The sequence below is a fragment of the Dermochelys coriacea genome, chromosome 3 (genome assembly GCF_009764565.3).
Source record: "Dermochelys coriacea isolate rDerCor1 chromosome 3, rDerCor1.pri.v4, whole genome shotgun sequence".
NCBI classification, from domain to species: Eukaryota; Metazoa; Chordata; order Testudines; family Dermochelyidae; genus Dermochelys; species Dermochelys coriacea.
In genome coordinates this window covers 92,227,420-92,241,751 of record NC_050070.1, presented here as the reverse complement: position 1 = coordinate 92,241,751, position 14,332 = coordinate 92,227,420, and the positions used below count along the sequence as shown (strand labels likewise).

The 14,332-nt window shown below is 39.6% G+C and overlaps 1 protein-coding gene across 7 annotated transcripts in view; it reads left to right on the top strand.

The window, feature by feature from the left end:
* Positions 1 to 14,332, top strand: part of MCM9 (minichromosome maintenance 9 homologous recombination repair factor) — a 73,857-nt gene that overhangs the window by 16,740 nt on the left and 42,785 nt on the right. For 6 of the 7 annotated variants that reach the window (XM_038394407.1, XM_043510876.1, XM_038394405.2 and 3 more), the window contains exons 4-7: positions 3,461 to 3,542; positions 5,737 to 5,937; positions 8,319 to 8,444; positions 9,722 to 9,841. In XM_038394407.1, coding sequence (XP_038250335.1) covers positions 3,461 to 3,542; positions 5,737 to 5,937; positions 8,319 to 8,444; positions 9,722 to 9,841 — 529 coding nt within the window. Of the gene's footprint in view, positions 1 to 3,460; positions 3,543 to 5,736; positions 5,938 to 8,318; positions 8,445 to 9,721; positions 9,842 to 10,385; positions 10,673 to 14,332 lie in introns of those variants that run through there. The other variant, XM_043510878.1, reaches the window with a different exon arrangement.

The window sequence follows — 14,332 nt, the reverse complement described above, 5'->3', positions numbered from 1 at the left end:
TGTGGTATTGATGAGAGAGTTGAGATCAGAATAGAACCGTTCCTTAGCATCATCAGGGCGTGTTAAGGTGGTTGCATATGCACTGATGATGGTAGCGAATCGTGACTTATTTAGTGGTAACCGGAGTTTCATGAGTCTTTGGTTAATGCCTATTTGAAGGTCTTCGAGACATTGCAATAGTTTGGTCTTAATGGCAATTCCCTCTCCATGGATTCTATCTTTGTCTGGTTCTTTTCGCTTCCAAAAGAAGATGTAACCCCCAGTCGGTTCTGTAATAATGCCCTCGCCTGCCAATCTAGTTTCACTGAGTGCTGCAATGTCAATGTCATACTGGGCTATCTCTTTGGAAAGGAAAGCTGTTCTTTCAAATTGAGAGGTATCGTCTTTGTCTATCATTGCTGCTTGGAACATGAGGACTATCTGTAGTGCTTTTTTGATTATCTTTGGTTTTCGACTGCATTGGGGATGATCCACCAGCCACAGTAAAATGGCTGGATTTAATTTCGGCAGGCAGTGTTTGAGGCACCTTTTCTATCCACTTCTCTTACAAAGGGAGAGCAGTGCATTCCTAAAAAGGGCTGCTCTGTCACCTGGGGTGTTGCCGAGCTCCCCTGCTGCCCTTGGGTCAGGGATGGGCGACCAATGTCCCAGGCCACCTGCATGCAGGCTTGTGGCTATGACTACCAGTAATCATCTTCACCTGTCGCTTTGCCACTCCCCCATCGCCACAGGACTTTTGAAGAGAGAGGTACATGAATGACGTGTGTGTGAAGTTGATTAAAATGGGAGCGTCGTTGCACTGGGACAGTCCCATTCTCTTGGCTGCTGAAGCTTGGCCCAGTGGGACAAAGACTGTTACAGCTGGAGGCATCTTTAGCTACAGTGGATAACCATGACTTCTGTAGTGCCCCATTATGCCTTTCGCCTTCCACAATACGTTGCTGCGTAATACAATACTAAGTATATGTTGTCTATATAAGGGCTTTGCTACACAAGGAGTTATTTCAGAATTGTTAATCCCGATTAACTCTTCTTGATTAACTCAATATGTGTACCCTCTTATTCTGAATAAGAGTACTTTATTCCAAATTCGCTTAATTCACATGGAGTTAATCAGAAATAGTTAATCTACTTTAAATTCCTATGCTATCCTATACTGGATTAATCTTCCTGTGTAGATAAACTATAAATCAACTGTACATTTGTTTTATATGTGATCATGATACTTGAGATGGCTCCCATGGAACCAATTTAGCCCAGTTATGGCAAATGCCGTCTCTATGGGTGCTGCTGCCCCAAGAGCAAATCTGCAAATATCTACCCTTGCCAATCTGCAGTCACCTACAAAAATGGTCACTGAACATTTTGCTGCCCAAGGCAACATGCAGTCATTTGTATGATAGTCAGCCCGGAGGGAGTGCCCGTGATCGTTGCATAACTGGGGAAGTTATAACAAAAACTCAGTATAATGGGGACATACTTGGTCAGTGCCAAGTGGTTAGGAGGTGCCTAACCAAGTGAAAAATAGGTGAAAAATTCTAAGTTCTACAAAATTTGAAAAAAAGAGAAATTTTAGTTAATATTTCTATTATTGTATTTTTGTTGAGTACAGTAACTTATTCAGACTTCTTTTTAAGTGGCCTCTTCTCTTAATTGGGATGATATGATGTCCAATTTAAGAGAGCTCTGAGATATGTGTACATATACATCATATGTATAAAAATAGAACTGTGTAGAGTGAGAAATGAAAAATATTTTAACAAATTAAGGATGATCAATGACTGAAGAAGTTAAAATATTTCTGATAGCATGTTCCCTATGTTGCATATTCTCTTTATGCTTATTCCAGATTTTTAGTTTTTATTAGAACTTCAATTTTTTCTCTTACTGTGTCGCAAATATCTGCACTGCGAGACAGTTTCATCAGTAGTATGAACCTATTAACATTAATGGAGTTACATCAGGGATTAAATTGACTCTGTATATACGATCTGTCCTGTTTAGTGTTGCCAGTAACGAATGTTTCTGCCACCAATACCCACAGAGATGCGAGTTGCCTGTAGAAATAAAGTAATAGACAAAAATGCAGAAACAATTTCTAGGCACTGGAGAATGAATTAACCTAAAATTGTAATATGGATGAGCATTTGCTACAAAAGAAGTAGGTATTTCAGATTACTATTCTGTCTGCAGAGTTCAATTTAACAGTTACAGCAGGGCTTTGTGAGTAACTAGAAAAAAAGTGCTTTATATGGAAATCGCCTGTGACAAGATTGCATAGATTTTTGTCTTGGATGGAAAAAAAATACAACAATTACTGATGTACTTGTCAATATGTATTCTCCTGGTTGTGTTTGATTTGCTTTTCACCTGCTGTTGGTTTAGTCTTTGGGATTTAAGTGTAAGCTTCTTTCCGTCCCTGTCAAATCTTGATTAAATATCTGTAGTGAAGTGGCATCTTCCAATATATACAGTTAAGAGGAACTGTTTAATTTTTAAGCAGGCATCAGTGCCTACAGTAAACTTTGTTTATTGAAATCATGCCTAAAGTAATTCTCAATTAATATAAAAAAAAAGTTCATTTTTTACAATTACCTTATTTTTGTAGGTTTCAGAGCAACAGCCGTGTTAGTCTGTATCTGCAAAAAGTACAGGAGTACTTGTGGCACCTTAGAGACTAACAAATTTATTAGAGCATAAGCTTTCAGGGGCTACAGCCCACTTCATCAGATGCATAGAATGGAGGCTAATTAAGAGGCTAATTAATTAAGATGAGCTATTACCAGCAGGAGAAAAAAAACTTTTGTAGTGATAATCAAGATGGCCCATTTCAGATAGTTGACAAGAAGGTGTGAGGATACTTAACATGGGGAAATAGATTCAATTTGTGTAATGACCAGCCACCCCCAGTTTCTATTCAAGCCCAAGTTAATGGTATCTAGTTTGCAAATTAATTCCGGTTCAGCAGTTTCTCATTGGAGTCTGGTTTTGAAGCTTTTCTGTTGCAAAATTGCCACCTATATATATCTTCTTACTACATGTTCCATTCTATGCATCTGATGAAGTGGGCTGTAGCCCACAAAAGCTTATGCTCAAATAAATTTGTTAGTCTCTAAGGTGCCACAAGTACTCCTGTTCTTATTTTTGTAAAGCTTTATCCAGCAAGTTCAGCACCTCCCAGAATACGGCCCCCTAGAGATAATGTAAGGTCCAGTTCTGTTTCCATTGATGTCAGTGGCAAGATTCCCCTAACTTAATGAGAGCAGCTGCATGCTCATTGTATGAGTGCTGTGAGAGAAACTAAGGAGATACTCCTTTGCAGGGAATGAAAAATAAGGTCTTTGGTGTGCAGAATAATGCTTCTGTTGCAAACCAGGCTGTAAACCAGAGCAACAGCATGTGGTTGTTTGATGGCACCTGCCTGTAATAAATTTATACACTTTTTCTTGCTGTCTACTAGGTTCAAAGGCTATCTGTCGGAAGCATCCCTCGTTCTATGGTGGTTGTCCTGGAAGATGACTTAGTGGACAGTTGCAAGTCAGGTGAGGACAATGGACTGTTCCCATGTAAAGTTATATGTAGTTTCAATTACACACATTTGTACCTTGGGTGTTTTCAAGTTTATATTTCATTTGAAGGAAGGCATCTCCAATAAGGGTGTCAGTTTTTAGGGCTTGTCTGATGGGAAACACTCATGTATCACTTTGTTATTGTGCTAAGTCAGTGTGTTAACATGGCAAATTAATTCTGTTGCAGAAAAGACCATCCCCTTGTGTGACATCATAACATTTTGACAGAAAAACATTGCTATGCAATATTTCATGGGCTCCAGAAATTATTTTGAGACCTGTAAATGTCAGGATACTGAATCTCCTTTACTAAACTTGTGACAATACTAACAGTTTAGTGTCCTTTGGTGGTTTGGGAAACCAAGTATCATAGCTTCCTGTCAAAGAAAGGTTGCAGGTAAAAATGTTAGCTTAGTGTGCAGTGACCGTCAAAAAAGCAAACAAACCATTAGGATGTACAAAGAATGGGATAGAAAATAATATTCAGAATGTTATAAGTCCATTATATAAATGGATAGTACCCCTTCCCCAGCAATACTGTGTTCACTACTGATCACCCACTCTCAAAATGATACAGAGATCAAGGTTTACCCAAGTGGCACTGGCCGCTGTTGTAGAAAGGAAACAAAACCTAGATGGTATCATCCAATATAGCAGCTTCTATGTAATTAGCCGAGACTGATCCAATATATCAGCAAATGAGAATGAAGTGGGGGAAAGGAGAGCACACAGAGTCCCTGGTGTGGAGGACCCTGGAATGAGGACAAAACACAGACTCTCTGGGATATAGGGAATAGGGGACAATGGTATGCTGGGAGAGGGACATGGGGAACACAGGAGTCCCTTGGCATGTGGTGGATAAGAAATGGGAGGCACACAGAAACTCTGGCGGGTGGAAGAATGGAGGACCTTGGTATGGAGGGGAGGTAAAAATGGGGGAGGCATACAATGTGGCATGGGGGAGAGAACGGAGGACAATGTTATGGGAGGGAGGAATGCACACACATTGCTGCTGGCATGGAGTAGGGCAGTGGTTCCCAAACTTGTTCCACCTCTTGTGCAAGGAAAGCCCCGGACCGAGGGACATACTGGCTGCCACTTCCAGTAGCTCCCATTGGCCTGGAGCAGTGAACCGCGGCCACTGGGAGCCGCGATCGGCCAAACCTGCAAACGCAGCAGGTAAACAAACCGGCCTGGCTCACCAGGGGCTTTCCCTGCACAAGCGGCGGAACAAGTCTGGGAACCACTGGAGTAGGGGGTTGGAGGAAGTCCCTGAAATAGAGAGGGATGGGGGAGGGTGCACACCTGGAGCTTGGGTGGGGGAACGGAGGGATGCAAGGAGCCCCTGATGTGTCCAATACATTCAACCTGCAGAAACAGCAAAGTGGTTGTATAGAGTTATGGCAACTTCTGAATGAAACGAATAGCATAATGCACAGAGTTCCACTTGTGATTTAAATGTCTGTATCAAAACAAAAGAGCAAGTCGAAGTTTTAGTATTTACAACAATAGAGGTTTTTGACTAATTATATCCGCAAATCAAAAGGCATGACAAGAATACAAAAAAACAGAGATGGAATTATTTAGTAAAACTATCAGATGAAATTTGGTCCAGTTTTAGGTTTAATAAGGCCCAGTGAAAAGTTTCTATGAAATATTGCAGCGTTTTTATGAATGCATGAAACCTGAAAGTGAAATGGACTATAAACAAACCTTAGACTAAGTAGTCTTATTTTTATTGACTGAAACAAAAGAGATTAAACAAGTAAATAAAGAACATTAATAGTAGAAGTAAATAATATACGTTTTAGATGTCACTGTTGCTTATTAAATAGGTAAGGAATTTTTAAGTAAGTTATTGAACCTGATAGTTTTTCTTTATAACTCTTATGACAAGTTATATTCATTTCTTTTGTTTGTTTTAGAGTCACAATTTTTTAAAAAATGATTACAAAATATTAGTCCCAGCTTTTATTCGTAGACATAAAAAAGGCTACATGATGTTGCCTATTTTAGATATGCAGTAATTAGAGTAAATTCTTTTTTCTAGCAATATTTGCTCTACAAAGGCCTAAACTGCCTTATTATGTTTAATTTAGCTGTTAATTTATGTATCTGCATATACTGAGCAGGATGTTTTTGAGGCTAATTTTGTCCTTACTCGCAGGTGATGACATCACAGTGTATGGCGTGGTAATGCAGAGATGGAAACCCTTCCACCAGGATGTGCGCTGTGACGTAGAGATTGTTTTGAAAGCCAATTACATTCAAGTGAACAATGAACAACTGACAGGGGTTATAGTTGATGAGGAGGTTCAGAAGGAATTTGAAGACTTCTGGGAAAAACATAAGCGTGATCCCTTAGCAGGTTTGTAGATGAAAGTGAAAACAGGAACTATGCTTGGATTTTTGCTGGAGACAACACTGAAAATTATATTATTGACAACGTTTTTATTTCATTCCCTTATCCCACACTCCTCCTTGGAAGCTATTGGCCCAGTTGTAGTGCACCTTCAGATCCCATTCACTTCAGGGGTGTTGTGCACTCAGCTCTCCTGCTGCTCAGACCATGTCTCAGTCTGTCAGAGCTTGTCTCAGGCAAACAAGACAAACTCCAAGAACTTTGTTTTAAAACTGCGTAGAGCATATGTTTGTGTGCTTGTTTGTCTTGTCATGGTAGTTTAAGGAATAATTTCTTGCTACACAACATTTCCAACAAAGGAATATAAAATTCTTACTTGAAATGAACTTAAAAATAGGACACACTTAATCCACACCAAAACTGCATTTCTGTGATTTTTCTTTTGAGCCTTATGCCATTGTAGTTGCTGCAATGTTTTATGTAGCACTTAACAGGGAGTGAGCCTGAGTCAGAAATGGTAAGAGTATTAGAAAAAACACAATGCTGTTATGTGCAACAAGAAAATAAACACACTAGGTCAGTCGCAGCACTGTGAAGCGATCGTTTGGGTCAGATCTGGTTTAGTCAGCATTGCTCTGTTGACTATGTTAATAGCTTAAAAATATGGCTCTGTGTCTCTGTACCCCATACTTCTGTGAATTGAATTAGGATTTATTTATATATTTATAACAAGTCACACACCTGAGTAATATTAAAACCAATCTGTTTCTATAACAATTTTACAAATTAAAAACACCTTTACTTCTTAAACTACAGTTCTTCATACAAGGTCTGTCCTGCTGGCATCTTCATAAGAGACGTAAGATATAACTAGTCTTTGAGGGAAAACTTCATAGTCAAATAAATAAGCACACCAGGTTGCAAATACATTAGGCAATTATGTGCTGTCTTCTTCATGGCCACATACACATTACCTCACAGGAATGCAAACACTTTCATAAAATGTTATTTTTTCTCCCTCATATTGTGGAGTGGGTTTTGGTTGGTTGTTTTTGTTTTAAATTTGAGCAGCTATGGTTAACTGATGATCTGTGTTGTATAAACTCTAACTGGCTACCAGAAGTTTTATATGTGCTTTGTTTACATAGAGAGCCTGGTTTGCCATTGTGTTATTCTGGATTTACATTGTGGTCACTCCCAATGTTTTCATTGGGGTCATGCTGCCATAAAACTAAAGTAATGCAGTGGTGAATTATGCCCTGCATCTTAACCATGCTGCACTGCCCATAGGTATAGCACATCACATCTTACCCAAAGTAGGCCCCACCCTATCCTTAGTATCCTTACCTTCTACCTTTGTAATGGTAAATCCATTAATCTAACACACCGTGTCTTCACACACTTACTTCCAAGCAGGGCCGGCTCTACAGTTTTTGCCGCCCCAAACAGTGAAGTAAACTGCCGCTGCAGACGGCAAAAAGGAGAAGCTGCCGCCGATTTGCCGCCACGGCCGGCGGAACAGAGAAGCTGCCGCCGAATTGCCGCCACCGCGGAAACACTGCCGCCCCTTTCTAACTGCCGTCCCAAGCACCTGCTTGGAACGCTGGTGCCTGGAGCTGGCCCTGGGTCCAAGTATAAAACATCCCTTTTAGGGATTCACAGCACTTCCTTATCTTTAAGGTTGGTTGCTCAGCTCTGTGTGCTAACAGTGAAGGGTAGTGTATAGTCCCAGAATCTTGATCTCTGATATGCTGCTAGTTCAGTGCTTCAGAGGGCAGAATTAATTCTATTACATCTCTCTTCACTGCCAGCAAAATCAGCTGAACAGACTGGAACATTTTAGTGCTTGAGAGAGTTTATGGACAGTGAGGGAAAGACTACATAGAAAAGGGTGAGGAGACAGGGAGATTCAGTAAAATAAAAATAGAGAGAGATGAGCCTATTTTCTGCGTCATGTACAGTACAGTATATCTTGGCATTAAACATTTTTTTAAGTCAGTGGAGCTATGCCAAATTACACCAGCTTTGTGTCTGGCTCTCTGGTTCCTGTATGCACACAATGTACTAGCATTCAAGAGGATAAACTGAGGGGCTATAAGAACTTGTCTTCTGTGGTTTCATCTGTGAACTAAAGTATTCAGTTTTAGGACTTTGTACTGGTGCCCAGCATCCAAGTACCTGAGTGCCTTCCACCTTAAACTGGCATAGCAAGGTCCTTATATTGATTTACATCAACTGAGGATCTGGTGTGATGATATTTAGTCATCAAAGTGAAGGATGTTTGGGTCTAACAGCTGCTTTGGGGGTTTGCCTGAGGAGAGTGCGTTAATTTACATCAGATTTGACTTTAAAACAGTGCTGAATGCTTCTTTTCACTTCTTTTCTAGGGAGGAATGAAATTTTGGCCAGCTTGTGTCCCCAGGTTTTTGGATTATATCTGGTGAAGTTGGCTGTAGCCATGGTGCTTGCTGGGGGTGTACAAAGGGCTGATGCTGCAGGAACTCGAGTGAGAGGTTAGTATTCTTGTTTCTAATAGTACATTTCTTCCCTCCACTCATACAAACATTCAAAATGAATATTAGAGCAAATAAAGCTGCAGAAACATAATCGTTCTGAGTGAGAATGTTGTTTAATCAGCATTTGGGTTTCCTATATTTAGTTTTATTTTTTTATTTCATTTTTCCAAAATAACTTGAGTGATAGAAACCAGTTTTCAATGCCCCATTGAATAAAGTATTAAAAGCAATTGTTTTAGGTAAAACAGAGGCTCAGATAAAAAGTAGTTTTATAAATGACATTTTTAAATGATTTGGAGTAGCACATCCCTAATGGTATGTGGAATATTAATATTTCCAACATGTGAATCTCTATCCTGCATTGAAGGGAAAAAATAAGATTCACTCTACTTCCTAATGCCAGATTTTTCCATCTGTGATTGTCAACACGTTTCTCTTAGAACTGTTACTGTAAGCTATCCGCCTGCTGATTCTCCTTCTGTTGTTATTACATGGCAAATGTGCCAGGTGGTATGTAGGTCATAGACTATGTAGTCTAAAATAATGTGTGTATATACAAGTATGGAATATATGTTTTTAAAAAATGCTACAGCAACCAAATCAAGTCATATATATCCTTAAAGTGAAGTAATTTTGTTTATATTGTTTATATAAGATAATTAAATCATTTTAGAAGTTTTTAATGAAGTACTTAATAACCAAAATATTTACTTTTGTAATTGCTTTGTATTTGGAAATTACTAAAATTCATGATTATTCAACTTATAAAAAATATATTCAATTATTATTTAATAAGAAAAAAGGCTGACTTTATTGCTTATTTGTACAATAATTCAAGTAGTTAAATATTGGTATCAGAACTAAGCAGTAGTTCCAATTCCCTTCATTACTCAAGGCGGGAATGAAAAATTTACCATAGCTGGCCTCTGCAAAACAAGTCTATTAAAATAATAACAATAACTGGATGACCCTATAAGGCTGGATATGTGATTATTTTAAAGAATCTTTTATGATGAGAATTGAGTTTGAACGCTGCAATACAATTAGGTACTACTTGTGAATTATACAATTTTATCACTGTCTGAGCAATGTTAGATATGACAGTATTGCACCTGAATTATTTATTGTATCATATGTTAAGAGGTAAATTTTATATGAAGAATTACAATTATTATTTTAGTTAAAAACTTCTATGTCTTGTCTGTCTTTATAAATGTAGTAGTCAGTATGCCACCCAGGCAACCTCAAGCTTTGTGTATTTATTTTTTCCAAAGGTGAATCACATCTTTTGTTGGTTGGAGATCCTGGCACAGGGAAATCTCAGTTTCTCAAATATGCAGTAAAGATTACACCACGATCTGTGCTTACTGCAGGAATTGGATCTACAAGTGCAGGTATCTGATGTTCCAGGTGTGCCAAGCAGGGTGTGCTCTTAATTTTTATTACAGTTTATCTGGGAGTCTGCATCTAAGCAGAGAGGGGTTTTATGTGTGAGCAATGCTATAAGCTACTCTTGATTGTATTAATATAGTTTCTAGAAAAAATTACCATGGAACTGGACAAGTGAGGGCTGGGATGGCTCCCTATAGACCATTGGGAATACATCAGCCCTGTAGCCGTTTCTCCTGTGGTGGGGACAAACTTGCTTCACCCCAGCCCCTGCAGTGGGATGGTGTGGTAGGATCTCTGTCAGGGGATCCTCATGGACCTTCCCCCAAAGGATCATCCTATGGATGTTGCTTTTTGCCTTTTTTTTTTTTTTTTTTTCCCCCTGCAGAAAATTATTCAGGCCTATATTTTTTCTTTTTCTGGCTTTTTCGATTCTTCCAGAATGAGTACACACTATGTGGCTGTTACATGCAGTAGGATCATTCTCTTTCTGCTTAACAGAGACTCCTCCTCTTTTCTCTTCCTCTCCATGTTTTGGGTAAATGGCAGGCTGAGAGTCAGTTCCCTGCTGTGAGGCACTGCCTTGTGCTGCTGAAGCCTTATCTTGACTCTGGCCCATAAAGAAACATCTGAAGAGCAAGTTTTTTCTCCGTTAGTATGGCCCAGATGGCACCAAATGCCAGGGATAAAGAACTCTTTCTGAGAGACAGTACAAAGCCTTAGGTCCTTCTTCCACCCTTGCAGGTTTACTTAGTTTGAACAAATTGCTGTATTATCAATATATGCAGGAATCCAATATATGCAGGAGTAAAGTAAAGTACAAAGGATTTCAACTAGTGCGTTTAATAGAAATGTTTCAGAGTAGCAGCCATGTTAGTCTGTATTCGCAAAAAGAAAAGGAGTACTTGTGGCACCTTAGAGACTAACAAATTTATTAGAGCATAAGCTTTCGTGAGCTACAGCTCACTTCATCAGATGTTTAATAGAAATGTGTTTCTCAGACAATGTTGCTCTTCTTCCATTTCTATGACTGGGAAACAGCATTGTGTTTAAATGGGAAGAACAAAAGAATACCTTTTCCTAATCCCTTAGCCCTGTCCATCCTGTGTGTACAACCTATGTACAGAGGATATGTCATTAAATACTATTACTCCTGACTTTAAAATCAAAATGTTTGCAAGCCTGTCTGCAGAAGAGCCACAAGCATGTTCATGCTCAGGATCACCTTGAATACATCCAACAATAGTAAGAACAGAACAGGGTGTACTTTGGGCTTGTTCATGGTTCCTCAGGGGACTGGTGTCTCACAGATAGTGACCTGGACTAAAAACCTTGCAATAATTTCTTACATGATTGCACCCACTTTCGGCAGTAATGATTAAGGCTGCGATTTAGTCACAGAGGTCACGGAATCCGTGACTTCCAAAGACCTCTGTGACTTCAGCCAGCACCAGCTGGGAGTAGCAGGGTTCCTGCCAGGCAGACCCCCCTGCAGTCCCCTGCCTCCACGGGTGGCAGGGGAAATGCAGCTCGGAGCTGCCAGCGGAAGGGGACCCTGGAGCTCCAAGCCCTCAGTGTGGTGGGGACCCCTGGAGCTCCCAGCCCACCCACAGCTGCCCGGGCTCCCCATTTTGCAGTGGATATTTTTAGTAAAAGTCAGGGACCGGTCACGGGCTTCTGTGAATTTTTCATTATTGCCTGTGACCTGTCCGTGACTTTTACTAAAAATATCCGAGACAAAATCTTAGCCTTAGTAATGATCTCCCTAAGCCAGCCAAGTTCTTGTACTTCTGCTTTGCCTTGATCTTCCAGAGCTCTCACTTTCATTTCCTGCTCCACATGAGATGGCTTCCCAAAGGGCACTGAACACATGATCACCAAGGATGGCTGGAGCTGGGAGTCACTTTAGTGTAAATGGGGAAACCACATTTATGATGCAATACAACAAGCTGTCCTGGTGTGTAGCGATGAAGCTCTCTGTGGGTTTCCAGCTCATTCCTTGCAGGGGGGGTTCTCCAAAATCCTAAAATCGCCTTTGGCTCTACATCAGTGAGGCTTTTAAAAAGAAATGAAACCCCATGCCCCGCAAATTCCACTGCAGGTACATCACTTTTCCAACTTTAAACTCTTATGGTAAGGCCCGTTACAATAAGAGATAATCAGGCTCACATCTGGCTGGCTGTGCAAATTACATCTACACTCACTTCAAAACCCCTTTACACTACCAGTGTGGTGTCAAGGTGCCTTAGTGTAATTGAGAATAAGACTCTTTTAACTACTGAATGAATAGATTTACTGAATGAAGTTCCTTCAGACTTGCTTTGGATCTTAGAAGCAATTTATTAAAAGAAATATTTTCCTAAAAGCAATTTATTAAAAAGACCCCACATTTATTGAGCTGTCCAAGTGTAACTTCCAAATGGAATGTATACGGTAAAACTTCGTTTTGCTTTTGAAATTTTATATTCAAATAGCTGGAGCTTGTCAGGAAAAAAATCATCTTTGTAATAAGATCAAGTACTTAAAAATGCTGTTCCTAAAAGACATGTTTGAGAGACATGTTCTGTTAAACTGAGAGAGTATAAAACTGAATTGGTACTTTCCTTAACCATAATATATAATACAATAATTAAGCAATGTGCAGCCAGTATTTTAAAAATGGGTCTCCTCAAAAAAACTTGTCCTCTTTGCCTTGAAGAAAAGGAGTACTTGTGGCACCTTAGAGACTAACAAATTTATTAGAGCATAAGCTTTCGTGAGCTACAGCTCAATGAAGTGAGCTGTAGCTCACGAAAGCTTATGCTCTAATAAATTTGTTAGTCTCTAAGGTGCCACAAGTACTCCTTTTCTTTTTGCGAATACAGACTAACACGGCTGCTACTCTGAAACCTGTCTTTGCCTTGAGTAAACCCTGGATATTAGAGAGAAATGGGGGTAAAATGGGGATTCTGTTAATTTACAAACAGTACAGATTCTTTCCAAAAGGCAAAGAGAAGGTATTGGAAGAGTGCTTCCTGAATCAGAAAGAAGTGCTAAGCAAAATAAGGATAGATGTTTGCTAAGTGACTCCTTGGAGGAGCCACCCCATCTATGCTTTTCTGGTAGCATATCTATTAAGATATTTAGTGGACTAACAATGACGTAAAGTCAAGCATGTCCTTGAGACCTTGATGTTTAGCGTTCAGTTTGACTGGTTGAGGACTTGGAATGAGTATTTTTTTTTTGGTCACAGTGTTTTCTTTTTTGAAGTGCATTGTTTTTAGACTGTTTATACTTTTCTCCCTAAAACATTGACTTTATGAACTAATTTTTTATGCAGCAACTCAAACAGATGCCCAGAATAGTAATGTTTTGAGAGTTGTTAAATCATGTTGCTTTCCTTGTTAATTATTTTACATGTTTTAGATTATTCAGTTCCTGTTTTGTGTGAAGAAATAATTTCTAATTTGCAGGTTTTTTCCCAAGGTAGAAAGACCCAATCCAGGAATCCTATATTAAAAAGTAGTTGGTCACAATATCAAAAATGTGAGTCTCAATAAAAAATATATAAATTGCTGACTGTTCATTGTAGGATTGAGAAATACTGCAGAGCAGATACATGGGTAGCTAAAGGGTTTTCTATATGGTTACCACCCATTACTGTAGTAGTCAAGAGCTGCTCAAGAAAATGCTGAGCTTGCTACTGGAGCAGTCTTCAGCTCTTTTCCACTCTCTGGCAGAGGAGGATATCCATGCATTTTGTTTGTTTGTGGTCTCTTCTTCCACCTTTAATCTGGTGATTGTGGAAAAGCATTGTCATAGAGGAGGTTTTGAAGTATGTCCTGAAAGTGATCAGACTCTGAATCCGTCTGACTTCTTCTGGAAACTCGTTCAACAGCTGTTGCCCCATGTGTCAGAATGATCTGTCCCCAGACTCGCTCATGCTTTATGGGGTTTTTGAGTGTGTTGTCCCAGGCAAGAGAGTTGTCTGAGTGGGTCATGAATGCAGATGTGGTAGCTAATGTAGCTGGTCTTGATCTATTGATGGCCTTGAAGATCAGGATTATCAATGGAAGTTGACTGGCTTGGATCACAGCAGCCTATCAAAATGGGGGCGTGAATAACCATATTATGTATGATTTGGGGCCTCTACCTTCCTGCCATCTTCAGACCCACATCCAATGAATTGCAGTAATTCAGTTTGGAGATAACAAATATATGGCTCACTGTGACCATAGCATTGCCTAGGAGAGAGGGACAAAGCTTCCTAGCAAACTGGAAGGTGAAAGAGGACATTTTACTACAAGGTAATGCTACCTTGTCTGCTAGGACAACTCCTCTTCATACAAGAATATGACACCTTTGCGATGGGGATTTGCTTCATCTGGAAAAGGAAATGCACAGCAAGGTGTCATCAGTTTATTTTTGACATAGGTCCCATATAGATATTGACAAGGGAGGGGAATCCACAGATGAGGGCTGGTGTGGGAAGAGTAGCTCATCTCCTTATCATTCTT